The sequence below is a fragment of the Dermacentor andersoni genome, chromosome 1 (genome assembly GCF_023375885.2).
Source record: "Dermacentor andersoni chromosome 1, qqDerAnde1_hic_scaffold, whole genome shotgun sequence".
Classification (NCBI taxonomy): Eukaryota; Metazoa; Arthropoda; class Arachnida; order Ixodida; family Ixodidae; genus Dermacentor; species Dermacentor andersoni.
Window position 1 is genome coordinate 184,911,820 of NC_092814.1, and position 15,133 is coordinate 184,926,952.

A 15,133-nucleotide genomic window follows, 5' to 3' on the forward strand; every position below is an offset into this window, starting at 1 on the left:
TCTAACCTTGGCTTGTCAGTACGGAGGTGAATTGTATCTGCCATACTGGTATTGCTTGCCACTGATGACCTATACTACACTTGAAAACTGCCTTAGGCACAAACACTTGGTTTTGACACTTTTCTGCACAAGTAAGATTTTAGTACATCGGTGTTTTCTAGTTTGGCAGTTCAGCTACTTTGTGCTTGTGGACGGTGCATTGTACACATATGTACGCTATATACCCTTTTCACTGGCTAGTTCGCTCACTTATGCCAGAGCTTAGCCATTTGCTGCCTCAAGACCTGCCATGTCACCTCCATGGAATGTGAAAATGCTCCTGTACTTAGATTTAGGTGCACATTAAAAGCTGCCAGATGGCCTAAGTGAATAAGGAACCCCAGCACTACTGCATCCCTTGTAACACACTGTAGTTTGAGGATGCTTAACTCATGTAAAGAAATCTTAATATGCTGTATGCATACACACTTGAGCAAATGTTTTTTAGTTAGTGGATTGACAACTGTGGCACCCTTACATGGAGCTTTGTAGCAAAGGATGATAAGCTCGCAGTGGAGAGGCAATTAGCAGAGATATACCACTCATTAATGGTGTTGCGTTAACTCTGCTTTACTGTAGCTACTGTGCTCCTAGGTTTTTTTTCATCCTTGTTTCCTCGCATCATAACAGTAGAATAATATATCAAACTCTCATCTAACTAAACCAAGGTTTTGCTGCGGCGGAAAAATTTTTCAATTTTATTAAAGGCAAAGTTCGTGGTGAATTGTGGCGGTTAGATAGCGCCACAAATTTAGTTGACACTAGCTCATGCTTGTAACTATTAATGCAAAAGAAATAAATAGCTTACGAGGCAGAAAATCTGGCGTTGGCATGACCAAACAATGGTCCAAAAAAAGGCTACTAACCCTCGACCTTTGGTGTTAAAGGGGCCCTGAACTACTTTTTATCAAAGAGGAGAAATGCATTTGAATTTAAAATAGGCTATTTCAGAAATACTTTGCGGCGAAATGCAATTAAATGCATTCAGCAGAAGCGGAGTTATTGGCAATCAAACACGGCCTTCGGGGTGCTTTCGCTCCTTCAATACCTTGCAGCCTTTTCACGAGAGGTAATAAAAATATGTATTGCAAAGGCTACAGTGGAGCAGGCCTACCCACAATGCTCTTGCCTTCTAAATGTCACCGTGGCGCGCAGTTCAACTTTAGTTTCGGTAGTTAACGTGGATGCCACTGCTTCCTATTTTCGTGCCTATGACGTGCCAAACGTAAGCCAAATGCGGTTCTCGGGGAACTGCAATGCACTTAGCCAGTGGACTTGTCGCAGCACCTCGCGGTATCTACGCTACGTAGGAGCCCGCAGCTACAATGGACTGTGCACTCATTAACGAGTATGCTGACCAAATGTTTACATATGTTATGCAAGATTATTCCATGCTGAATGTTTCGTCACAAGCCACAACATAAATGAGTGAAACAATATTTTCTCTCAACTACTACACTACAAAACTTCGAAACAATGGGTGTTTTAAGCTCGGAGTGCAGCATTAACAAATCTAGTGCAACAAACTTATTCACTAGTGATTACGTAGAAAGTGTAAGGAAATACTGCACCAGAAAATGTTACTGAACCAAGAAAATGGTAACCTGTGGCTTGCAAGCCATTGGCAAAAAAAAAAAAAAAAAAACTATGAGCGAATGATGGCAATCCCCATTTAATTGCAGTGGCTAAATATACATATCACTGCAACTCTTAAAATATTCCTGGCCCTGTTTTCTAGTACGTGGATCGTATGGCAATGCTTGCACCATTTGGACAGGGTAAACGAGCTCAGAAGGATGTGTGTGTTGCATTTATGCGTGTTGTGCAGTCATTGTCAGTGACAAGTTCCAAAACAGTGGCTTGTCGCACTGCGTCAGAGGCCAGCTGAGGCAACCAATGGATGCCGCATCACATGATCAAACATAGCGGTTAAAAACGGAGTGCGATGAAAAGGATTATACTACAACCTCCTACACTACTGTGACATTCAAAAATACTGTGTTTACCACTGGTTCATTAAGGCTAAAATGTCTTAACGGTTGCACCTTGCCTATACTGCAAGAAAGGCGCGCAGGCATCAGTGCTTGCCTTGTTCACCCAGTGAGAACAAGAAATTACTGAATGCGTGCCTAGCCATCAGTAAAATTAGTGCTCTCTCTCTGTTCGTTACCAGCAGATGGCAACTATAAATACACTTGTCTGGCCTTGACTAAAATTGTGAGTCTGTATTTCAAGCAAAACCTGAAGGTGGAAGTACTAGGTTATCACTACCTTCCTTGCTATAGGAGGTTCTTCCTAAAATTCTGGAAATAATCTGCTTGGAAAATCACCCTCAGTCACTGGTGCTTGTGGGTAGAAATTTTCATTTTCACCTTGACTCTTGGTGGCCTGTATTTGCCAAGTGTATCTGAATTGAACTGCAAGACATTTAACAGCCGCCATTTTTACCAAATCTATGCACAGCTCCGTAATGAAAGTTAAAAAATAAAATTTTACAAAAGCAGTTCTTTATTGTAAAGCATTCACTTTCATTTTTTTTTTCCATTTGGGCTTGGCAACCAGTCATCCCACTGAGTAATCACACTATTGCTGAAATTGGGAATGCAATTGAGCAGCTCACAGCTGCCTCACTTCAGCTATCATGAATATGCATGACAGGACATTGCATGTAAAATGCCATTTGCTTAAGTAGCACCAGGAGCAATGGAGAAGGAAAAAAAATGATTTGGGCGAGTCTGCTAGCTTAAACCACACGAATGCTTTCTCTATCTGGTAGAGTGCAGCCAGAATTTTTGATGACTTCCACAGACACAGTGATGCCACAACGAATGCAGGTTTCGATAGGTTTCCCCAGGAGGTACATGGCCAGAAAACCTGCAGTGCAAATTATGGATTTCTAAGAACACTCCTTTTATGAACACTGTTTAATAAATTATAAGGTCTGGGTTTACGGCACTTTTGCTGGAAAGAAGTTCAAGGGTTCCCAACTTCAAAAACTAACAAAGCATGTTCAAGGACACAAGCCCGTATTCAATAACAAACTTTCTTAATGCACACTTTCTTTAACCACATGGTTTGCTACATGGCATATTTTTGAAATAAATGCGTGAAGTCTCGTGAAGAAGCTGCACTTAAACTAAATGTGTAAAAGGCTGACTAAGCGAACCACCATGCTATCAACTGGTCTGAGTTGGCAGTTTATTAATACAGGCGAGAAGGCAGACTTGGGCAATAGGCAGCATACCTAATGCCTAATGGGGCCATTACATATGCTGCAGTACCAACAAACTGAAGTGCAGCAAATATAAAGTTACATACACAGGGTGATCATATTTAAGTTTTACAGAGTTTTTGAAGATAGCCTGTTGCAGATAACACAATTCCTAGTCCTTGAGCTGCATTATTCAGAGAGGCAGACATTACCTGCACGAGAATTCGAAACAGCTATGGAATTAACAAAAATTCACTAATCATATTCTCAATTACTTTATGGCACATATTGCAATTTATTAATTGCAGCCAGTGAGTTTGCAAGTCGTATCCACTTGGAATGAATTTACAGAATGATGCAAGTTTGGAAATATATGCCATAAAACTCACAGTAAAAATGCACTGTTGTTCCACTCACTATTGTAGCAAAGTGCTCTTTTATGCATTTAAGCAAAAAATTTATTTTGTCCCACACTTTGGGAAATATCTCGAAACTGGTGTCATCCTGGAATTTCATTTCGAGTGGATATGTCCAGCAAGCTCAACGGCTACAATTCGTAAATTGTGATATGGGCCGTGCAGTAATTAATTAAGAAGTGAATTGGTGAATTTGTTAATTAGTTGAATAGGTGTTTCAATTTCTCGCGCTAATGATGTCTATCTCTGGATCATCTAGCCCAAGGACAAGAATTATGCTGTCACAGGCGATGTTTAAAAATTCCATAAAACTTAAAAACGATCACCCCGTAGATACAAAGGACATTTATGTAATGGAGTAACATGTGGAAAGAGGTCATGCCTGCACCTGCGCAAAAGTGTTTTTTTTTTTTTTAAACAGTGAAGTAGAAAATATAGCCTGTTAAAAGAAAAGACTAGTTGCCTGAACAAAATGCTCGTAGCTTTGCTCAAGGTTAAGAATGGCACGACACAATATACATGGACATGAAGTGACGGGACTCGCCTCATCACTTCATGTCCGTGACGAATTTATGCTTCACAATTTTGGAACTTTTCTCTTGGAATCCAGGTATCAGCCGCACTCCTGCCACATGATAGCTATAGTAATTATATCTGGCACAGCAATGTTTTGTCAGTGATACTGCAGTTCAGGCAGAGGTGACATCCTCATTTGAGCCACTGGTGGCAGGTTACAGGATACACCAGGATACAAACTTAGTGCTACGCTATGACAAATTCCTAAAGAACAATAGTTCACATCTGGAAACCTGCCCATGCTTCACAAGGTGTAAGAGCAGGCATATTTGTAACGTCACATGTTTGGTTAGCAGCATGACGGCTGATGTAGGAAGTGAGAGAAGGGACAGGGAAGAGCCCCAACTTGCAACAAGAGGCAGATAGCGGGCAGCAATCACTTGCAAAGTTTCTGCAATCTCAAGTGAACACGCTAACAATTGACGATTCCTTCATGACGAGTGGGTCCAGAGAACTCATTGAGTTTTTAAAAAGGAATCACAGTTGCGCATTGCATTTTTTACATTTTCCATTGACATCAGAGACTTTATTACTTGTTGCCCCGTGAAACGAGGCTCGCAGCAGTCTCTGAATGTATTGACACACATGGCAGCATAGCCTTTCAAAATGTCTCTCATCATGATTGGGGGGTTTCTAGAGCTTCTTAATGCTCATGTGAACTCGATGTTCAGAACTTGCAACTGAAAAAAATATACCTTCAAAAGGAAGGTGTGTGCCTAGGTTTGTGCATAGCACCCAGGCACAGTAACATTTTGCTAGCTACTTACAACCACCAACTTTCTGAACGCTTTCCATCCGCCATTGTCACTAAAGCTTTGAGGTTTGTAGATGACTGTGTAGTACTTTTAGACTGACGCCGACACTGTCGATACCAAGTGGCAAGCTGTCCTAGCCCTGTTCCAAGATCGCTTTCACCTGTTTGTGAAAGCAGCCAGTGAGCAGCCAGCTGCCGATTAAATTCGGCTTTTAGATCTCAAGCTTCTATTTAGAGATAATAATCTGTGCTGGGTGTACGAAACAGGAGCTAACACGCCTCTCCTGCCATGTAACTCAGCTAATTCAGAGCTCACCCAGTGGGGAATCATTGACCTGTGCTTCAAAAATGCCTTTCCAGAGTCATGTCATGAACTTAATGGGAAAAATCTTCCAAAAGCAGGCCAAAAAATCCCCGAGTCTCCTGACATTAGCAGCGGATACCATGTCTAACTCTGTCTGGCCTTCGCATTCATTGCTGTGACCATCACTGCAGACAGATCTTTGAAGGCACAGCATATACATGCCACCCTCCTGTCTTTTCTGTTGAGCCATGGCTTGGTATATAAGCCTGGTGTGTGTGTGCAATAAAATTGTTGCAAGTCAGTGCTCCTTTCTGTCCGTTCCCTCACTTCCTATGTTGGTTGCCACACTACTAACCATGTCTACGACTGCATGTCTCTCTAATGTAGCTTTTTTCTTTCCGATGTTCATGCCTCACTTAAAAATTAATCATAGCTTACTTTATGGGTGGCCTTCATACATAATGGAAAGACATGGAAGGAAATTTAGCGTGTCTATTAGCTATAAGAGCTTGCACCATGGAGAAGTTACGTTCACATGACAAAAAATTGAATCTTTGTCATTATTAATATATATAACATACAAAAAGAAGCCAAAGCCAAGTCAGTGAGTGGGCTCTGAGCTGGAACATACCTCCAACAAAGGAATCTCCAGCACCATTGGTGTCAACGATCACATCTGGCTCAAGCTTGGGAACGGGAAAGTTCTGAGTGGTATGACCTGAACAAACAAAGGCAGATACATTTGTGGCTTTGCAAGAGCTGTCAAATTTTCAGTGCACCAGGCAATGCAAAAGGAATTCCATTTGCACAGAAGATATTGGTGCTGATGTTTTGCAACATTAACATGCTACGCCAAAATCTATAAAGAATCTTGAAATTACGGTTTCAAACCTTTGAGCAGCAGCACACCATGTAAGAAACTGCATTTGCCGCACTTCCATGCGATTTTCTTTCCCAGCTGCTTGACTGTTGATTTACGAATAGTTTAATGTCACAAAGTGACACCTTGGTTACGAGAGACATCGCAAGCCACAGTGGAGAGCACTGGATCGATAATGGTCATGTGGGATTCATTAAAGAGACCCTAATGAAAAACAGTGTAGACTACTGTATTTTTTCAAAACTCTATCAACATTACTTTTTCCAGTAATAGGTTTATTATCAGAAGACAATGAAAGTCTTTCCTTTTTGGGATTTCATGCTGAAACAGCAGCACCTGCACGTCAGTGTGTTGTCACAGATTTCATTTTTTTTATTTAGGCCATTGTGGTTCTGTGTAAAATTTCTTGAAACAAGTGAAGCTCATTATTGGCCATTTTAGGATATAATGCGGTCCATTTTTATCAATAAAGAAATATCTGGTCCTGAGCAGATGCTATGAAAATCCACAACATGGCAAGCTGGTGAGGAAACTTCAAGGTGTCGTCGCTACCAATCTTGTTCTTGCACCTTTTCAGGCTCACCAAGCCTTTTCTCGCAGCAAGAGTGGCCCGTTTAGGTATCGTAAAATGCTGATCTACGGATACATACGTGCACTCAAATAGTTTTTTCTCTTTTATGCCCCTGTAACTGACACCTATAAGTACAGGAGTTTCTTGCAACAGCTGCTTTGCTGTAATAAGATAATGCATACCTTGAGCTACAATGACATCATCGGCACCTTGGGTAATAACCACCATTCTTTCAAACTCTTTGTTCTCCTTGGGAAACTTGCTTATCAGTTTGGCAATCTCAGTAATATCTTTGGTCTGGAAAAGAAGCAAACAATGCAATCATCAATTTCCCTATTTCACATGCAAAAACGAAGCCAGCATATTTGTTCTAGAGATGATAGCTCACCTTCATATTGTGAACATCAGCAAACTCTCTTGCTTCCTAGAGAATAACAGACAAAAAGCTTTCAGCATAAGCACATGCAGCATATTTATTCACAAACACTGCACTCAGAGGATGGACTCTTGAGCACAGCAATGACAACCCACTACTTAAACTTGAAGTGGCAACATTGTTGAACATATTTCCAACTTATTTTGGATATGCTGTTGCCAGGCATGAAGATGCACAGCTTGCACTGTGTCACCACACTACTAATCTCGGTGAAAATGTGTTCCATGCAGTTAACTCAATATTTTTATCACGAGATGGACGATTTTTCTGCAGCTACAGTCAATGCTTATGATAGTTCATTTCACATAAATATGCAGAAGTAAATAAGCAACAAAAACACACTAAAACCAGAACTGTACTGGGCAGCAGGAACGATGCCAGGAACAGGAGTGCTTGTAGCGACTTCTTGGGACAAACTGTTAACTGCAACAAATTCTAAATATTCTTAGGGTACATGACTCTCATTGGCAAAAGAAAGTTTCTGCTGAAACCCTTATGTCAAAAAATAATTTAAGACAGTTGCTCATGACAATAGAGAGCCTGTACAGGCTTAAAGACATCTTAGCAAGAATAGGCAGCAACACTGCCGCTCCCATGCGAATGTCTCAGAGTGGTCAATAGAAATAATCCATTGGAAAGCAGATTGGGAGTGTGCACGCTGATCTTTATAACTAATTTGTGAAAAAACAATGCTACTCTCAGTCATGCCATTTGGCACACAAAAAGTGCTCAGGAAAATATACAGTACAAATTTAATTCAGATTCGTATTGCGAAAACTTGAGGAGCCATTCCACTTTGTGAAAGTGGTTGACCAGCGAAACTGTAGCACATCAGACGGGGTAGACAAGGGTACATGCATTTATTTTCATCATTTGGTAATAGTAGCCACAACAGCTTTGCGATTACTGTGATATACACCAATTGATTCGTTCAAAACCTTAGACAGAATCTTGGCCAAAGTCTATACACAACCGTAGTTGAGTGGTTTGGATTGGTGTGGCACTTCAAACCAAACTCCTCTAGCACAAACTGAGTGAACCATTTCCTGTCTGGTTTTGAAACGATCACATTGTAGTTTCCAATAATGATCACAGGGGTAGTGTCATTACGGCTAACCCTTGCGAAGTGCGTGGTCATGAACTTTTCGATAGTGCACTTGGGTGTGCCTGGAGATACACACACAATGGATATCACAATTCTGTCTTTTGTTTGTATGGCTTAGACATCCCCGCAGTCAGTGGCATTGTCCTCTTGCGAGTCAAGGGTGTATGGTCGTACATTTTGTCCTTTGCACATATGGCAATGCCTCCTGCTTGCGAGTCCACTATACCCATCGACTTGAAACAATTTATCTTCATTTATTTAGTTCATTTATTATTATTTATTATTACTATTAGGAGCAGCGTGCTTGAAGCCTGCTTTACCTTCGCCACGGGTTGGCCCAGTATTGCACTATCTCTAGGATCACCCCGCGCTCATTTTTTTTTTATTGACGCTGGCACAAAAAAAAATATGTGGAACCTTAGCGACACACACCTTCGCTGTCAAAATTGGCAGCGTTACCCTTTAAGCAGATGCCTCATAGTATGAAGACAGTCATGATCATATAATGACTGCTGTGCAGTGAAGAATGAATGCACAGATGCCAGAAATATGTTACACACACAGCTGTTGCTTTAAATTTCTATAACTGCAGCATACAGTCAAATCTAACTAGAGTGCAATGCGTAGCATCCCTGGCAAAGCATTATGGCAGTGACAAGTTTTAGCAGTACGTGCTAGATGCCTTCCACAATAAAAATTATTCCCATTTGTAATTTCAGAAATCAAAATCTTACCGTCTCATTTCCAAAGATAATATCAACATATGGGAAAGCAGCCATCATGTTGTCCTTGAATGTACGGCATAAGAATGGTGCACTGAGGTTCATGCAAAAAACTTTCTTCTTGCTGGAAGCATGTTTGGCCACAGTCAATATACTATCCAGGCTGACATTCAAAAAGAACCCCTGCAAGTGAAATTGTTGAGACCAATTTGAGCTTGAGCAAGAAGTGCAATGAAAAACACACATACAGTGTGAAAACTTTTGCTACTTGCCGATATATAATAATGACTGGCTTCTTCCATCAATGCCTTATTTTCAGGCTTCAGGAGATGATCCACTGAATAAAGCTGTGCTGCAGCCAAATTGGCACACAAAGAGCTGCAAGAAAAAAAGCAAGCTTAAAATTCTTCAGTACATTTATTGTTTGACGAGAGCAAGAAAACAAAGGACGAGAAGCATGTATACAATAAAGCCCAGCTATAATGAACTTAGACACATGAGTCATAGCCTACTATATCCAAACCTCTGGAACTGCAAGAATACTATCAATGCCTCTATCGAATAATTGAACCACAGGCATTTCCTGCTACCTACCACCAAAAATTATCTACTTTCGTTCCTCCCAGTAGCAATAACAGTGTCTGCAAATTTCAAGAAAAGCTCTTGGTCTCACTCAACAACAAACCCATCTCATTTCAAAAGCAATTTGCATAGCTGTTGCCTTATATTTTACGATAAAATCTTAACCACATTCACCATGAATAACGTAACCACTTTATACCTAGGCCACTGAGCGAAACAATGGGGGTGTTGTCTAACAAAGGAGGAGGAAGGGGAGTCGAAAAAGGAATTCAAGATGGTTGTGTGCAATAATCTGCACATAACTGTCTTCATGCAATAACAATAATCTTTCCACTGAACAGAATTTTTTTTGTTTCTGCATTGCAAGATTTCTGTGAAACACAATGCACAATGACAGTGATTTGATGTGGCAATTATTATTATATGTGAAATAAGTGGATTGTGAGAAAATGATTAGCGAAACATTTCTTACTTGCTTAAACGTCCCAATGTTCCATTCATACAAGCGTAAATAAAGTGCCAAGAATGGTAGTTGCAGCCTCAGATACAAATAAAAGAAATGGCGGTCTTGTCACGAAACTTCATTAAAATATTAGATTGCCACATGAGTTAAGAAACATAAATGAAACAATTTATGGTTTTAGCAACATTTAATAGTATGTGCCATCTTCAGCCCACCACCACCCACTCACAAACACATATTCATTGCACTGGAAATTTGTCGGCATTACCCATGCAACTGTGATGCCAAACATACAGATCAGATTATGATGAGCAAGTAGCGTTACAATGAGTTACTTGATTCCAATTCCGTGCTAGTTATAAGCCTGGAAGCCTGAATGAGTCTGGAATTCCAGAAGCCCATGAGTATTAGTGAATATGTGATTCTTGCAAGTCTGAGAATAAGCGAGTACAAGTGTGTGAGCCCTTGAGCCTGAGTAAGTCCTGCTTAGATATTTTTATGAGTCAGCATCGATATCATCTTGAAGAGACTGGGCATGAGTGAGCCTGCATAAGTGATTTTGGCAAGCCTGAGTTCTATTCATTTTGCCAATTTATGGCTTGACTGTACCAGAATGCTTTTCTGGCAAAAATGTTACAAATGGCATAAAGTGGCTGGCAAACAATGCTGAGGCTGAAATTATTGCAGACACATCCATAAGTGGACTGTGGAATATGGACCTTAAGGTCATGCATTCCAGTGTTGCTATGTGCAATGATAGATAAAGCAATATATCCTTTTCCTAATTTGCAAGGGCACTTCTCTGCACTGAAGATTTGTCAAAGTAATGGTGGAACTGGTCATTGTTCAAATTAAGGTGCAAGTGCTAGCTACACATGCCAGGGCTTGTTTCTTGCACATGGTTTCATCACGAGAGCCACGTCTACATTTCCCATGTCATAAGACATGCAAACTGGGCTCATATGCACTGACTGCAATATGACTATGCTGCCATTAGCTTGGCGAATTACCTCATAGGAAAGCTTGTTTACAATTATGAAAAAGGTCCATTATCAAGTTTCTCAAGACATTGAGCTAAGAATACATTCAAAATTCACTTGGCATGCTTAACACTTCAAACACTACTTCAAACACCAATATGTAGTTGTTTAAACACTTATAAAAGATTTTTCTCTCATAGCTTAGTTTCTACAATGCAATTTAATATTAGCTGGAGCATATGACCACACACGTGGTCATGGGACTCAGTGGCATGTGATAATCCACCTCCTAAAAACTGCCAAAAATAAATGGCACCCTTAGATGAACATACAAAAATTCAAGGATGCATTCTCATGGTTTGTCCAGGTGTGCAAGCTCATTGAAATGCTGGGATTTTCCAGTTTTATCAGAATTATTTTCAGTGGAATGCAATGTACCATGATGGTAGAACAGTACGAAAATCATTAGATAAAAAACCCACCGACTCTTTCCATGATCAGTCAGCAGAACAGCGCATGTGCCTGTAGGTTCCTTGTCAGAGTACTGATACCTGACGTTGACACCAGCTTCTCTGGCTTTCTGTTCAAGAATGCCACCAAATTTGTCCCTACCAATGCAGCCCATGAATGTGGCAACTTCTGGAATCTGTACGACCCACTTTTAAAGAAGAAAGTTGCAGAGAACAATGAAATGAAAATTATGTACAAATTTATGGAACAGGAATAGCACTGTTTAACTGTAATTTCTGTACACAATAAGAATTGCTGCTACATGTAGTATGGCGAAGGACCACTGCAGCCACTCATGGGAAATTAACTTGTGTACATTGTAGCCCGATTTATTGTGTGCCCACTGCCATATAGACAAGACCTTATTCGGGGACAATTACGCAACTCATGGCTGACGACAAAGTTGCCGTTATTGAAAATCACGTAAAAAATGAGGCCGCAAAAGAGAGAGATAGATGGATAGAGAGAGAGGGGGGGCTTTCAATTTCACAATGAAGCCATACACTCCGGGCACATAAACTGCTGTTAGCACAGATGCTTCCAACATGGCAGACAGGATGTAATTGGGGTCATCAACTGGGGGAAATGAAGCCCAGCAAATGACTGAACTCACAGATAAGTGCTTGCAAGATGGACAATAACATCTCAGATAGCGAGGAAAAAAGAAAAAAGAAGGATGATCATTACCGTAGAAGAGGCACAATACACACCTGAAAGACACGCAGAGTATTTTGTGTGGCACCTCCAGCTGTGTAGCTACAGTCAAATTTTTCCACAAGTTCTGTGTACCTGCAGCACAATTACATTCACTTATTGGGCCTGTTTAATGCAGCAAGGGCTAAGCGAATTTTCTCAAACATGGAAGAATCTGGAGTGACTGAAAAATGCTTACAGTGAAGCATGGCTCTCATCAGCAAGAATAGCATTGTTAGTTTTCAGTGAATATCTGCAGGGATACAAAACACACAAAACTGGTTAAGATTACACGCAGGAACTAAGCAATGTTTCAAAGCTAATGACAGACACAAACCGAGATGCCTGTTCAGCTTTCTTTCACAACTATTTTAGAAGCGACGTGTCAGTTACTTTTAAAAAGTATATTTTCACGAAAAAAAGGAAACGAGGACTAATGCTTCTAGTAAAGCAATCACGCGGCGTTTCAAGTTGGGTTTTTTTCCGCATCAAATTAACGTATCGCATTTAACTTCATGACCTTGCATTAGATGTTTCCAATTCAGCCTCAGATAAGAGTTGCCAAAAGTCAACCTTTGTACGAGCCAAATAACCAGAGTTTTCTTTAATTTGTAACAGCGGATGCTGCGATGGTACCTCTTTATTTATCTGTATGCTCTTAAACAGAGTTTCTCACTATATTACCTAGAGGGAAATCTGGCGCTGCTGCGCTGTGGTATGCATGGGAATGCCGGTATATTGCGACTTCGGATTAGCGTTGTTTTCGGAGAGCCAGGACACCTTGAAGACGCGCCTGGCAAGCACCGTTTCGTCTGTCACAATGACTCATTTTCTACTAAAACAGCACGTAAAAAGCTGTTTTAGCTTTTTACGCAAAAACACAAAAACATGTTTTGTTTAACTATGAGAACTTGTTATTACATGTACAACTATACATGTAAAATTATATGATACGTAAAAAGTATGAGCAGGCTGCTAAAGTTGGAGGACAGACTACAAGATTCACTCTCGCTTTGAAACAGTTTGTCGTCTGTTCTTGCTTCGCTTGTTCATGCATTGTAGGTGAGTAATGATGTAATATGCAGGAATGGAAACATTTTATGAAAATTTTACTTCAAGAACGCGTTATTTGTGTAGCCATATCCACGCTTTAGAGGAAGCCTCTTACAACACCAGCCAAAACAAGCCTCGCAGACACATATACCGTCATTCCCATTACGGCACAGCGCCCCTTAGGAAACTCCCATAGACGGTGGCGCAAGATTTCCCTCTAGGTGCTATAGTGAGAATATCTATGCTCTTAAACAATCATACTCGGCACACGCACTAGAGGTATGTGACAAGTCGTTCGTGACTGACAAATTGTCACGGTATCACTGCTGCCAGCTAATTCGCTCACAGTGGTAAGCGAATTATTAGAGCGGAGCTGCATGTTTCACGAAAGAAATAGCAACTCACTTCTGTAAGAATTCGACGTCCACAGATGCAGATATGTCAAGAAGTGGATTGCCCATGCCGAAGAGCATTCCTTTCCTGTCGAGACAAACATTCGAATTCAGAATGAAATTCCGTGCTGCCGCTGCACAAAATAAAAGGCTAAGAGTGAGAAAGTGCGGTATGCACAAACCCGTTACTCAATTACTTATTAACCTTTCTTTTTAACCTTAAGAAATTTTGCTTAGACATCTTTCCACTGATACCTCAACGACGAGCTCGGCAGGAAGGGCATAGATAAGACAACGGTACTTCTTCAAAACGTTCTCGTGCTGAAATTACGCCTCCGAACAGCACCAACGGCTGCATTTACGTCAGTGATGTGCTTCAGGGTCGGCATTAAACGAGAAAATCTGCGCGCTGCGACCAACCGCCATGCACAGCACAAACTTCGCGCGGAAAGATGTACACACGTGAATCGGAATCACATAAAATTAAATGCAGTGAAACGCAATTATTACCTCAGTTTGGAACTCATCGTGAGCACAAGAAGGCTAACACCAGAACTGGGTGATCGAGAGCTAAGTCAGCTAACTTCGGAACCGGCGAACTGGGCAGCTACACCTAATCCTACCTGCAGCTCTGCAGCTCACCAGCTACTAATCTACGCCTAGTAGCGCTCGTAGCGTCACCGGCGGCACCACAGCGTGTGGAGCCTGTCTGGCCGTCTAGCGTCTAGCTTTCGCGGGTGGAGAGAGCTAGGGGGTGTGGGCATAGAATAAAGAACCAACTGTGTGGATCCTGCGCGTGTTCCCCGCTGAGGCGTTTTTTATAGCGTCCTCGATCACCTTGCCCCGGGGTTGCCCCGAAACCAGAATGGTGCGCTTTGCCCCGCCGTGGTGCCGCACTGCGGAGGGTCAACATCGAGGACAAAACTGCACCCTGCGCAGAGTGCTTGCATGCAGCGCTACTTTGCCCCTGGCGCGCAAAACGTGCGCAAACACGCGCACGCGCATATTTTATTGTTTGCAGATGCTGAGCATCTGCGGCAAGCGCTCGAACCTTGTCAAACTGCGTGCTCCGACATACCTGGTTGCAAGCAAACACCAACGAATTTTATAATTAATCCTGACGACCCGTTCAATGAACCTGTCCACTTTCGGCCGCTCTTCACCACACTGTTTTTGGACGAGGTCGAGCGGAATGTCGTCTTCGCTGTCAGACGAACTTGAAGAATGCTCATCGATTGCGGCAACTAGCAACGCTTCCTTTCTCATCGCCGACAAATCCACTAGCTAACTCCGTCAACTCCGTTGCAACGTACCGCAGCTATCGGGCCAGAGCGTCCGCAGTTCTGCAGTCGGCAGTACGCGCGCACGTCGCGCGTCCCGCAGTGCTTGCTGGGATTGCACTCCGCGCACCGCCGATTTTCTCGGTGCGAGACGGGGCAACGGAAA

At 41.7% G+C, this 15,133-nt stretch overlaps 1 protein-coding gene across 1 annotated transcript; it reads right to left on the reverse strand.

Annotated features, from left to right (window-relative positions):
- Positions 1 to 2,524: 2,524 nt before the first annotated feature.
- Positions 2,525 to 14,400, reverse strand: Adk2 (Adenosine kinase 2). Its single transcript, XM_050194872.3, has 11 exons — positions 14,198 to 14,400; positions 13,701 to 13,775; positions 12,442 to 12,495; positions 12,260 to 12,338; positions 11,522 to 11,697; positions 9,287 to 9,392; positions 9,027 to 9,197; positions 7,140 to 7,175; positions 6,934 to 7,048; positions 5,932 to 6,018; positions 2,525 to 2,913 (listed from the first exon to the last, which is right to left on the reverse strand). The coding sequence occupies exons 1-11, from the start codon at positions 14,212 to 14,214 to the stop codon at positions 2,783 to 2,785; spliced, it is 1,047 nt and encodes a 348-aa protein (XP_050050829.1). The 5' UTR covers positions 14,215 to 14,400; the 3' UTR covers positions 2,525 to 2,782.
- Between the last annotated feature and the right edge of the window lie 733 nt (positions 14,401 to 15,133).

What these genes read in the sequence shown, in the direction of transcription:
- Adk2 (XM_050194872.3), bottom strand. An exon ending in ATACTCTGCGTGTCTTTCAG is followed by an intron (nt 11,698 to 12,259) that starts GTGTGTATTGTG and finishes CTTCTTTAAAAG; the next exon opens with TGGGTCGTACAGATTCCAGA. An exon ending in TTATCTTTGGAAATGAGACG is followed by an intron (nt 7,176 to 9,026) that starts GTAAGATTTTGA and finishes GTTATTCTCTAG; the next exon opens with GAAGCAAGAGAGTTTGCTGA.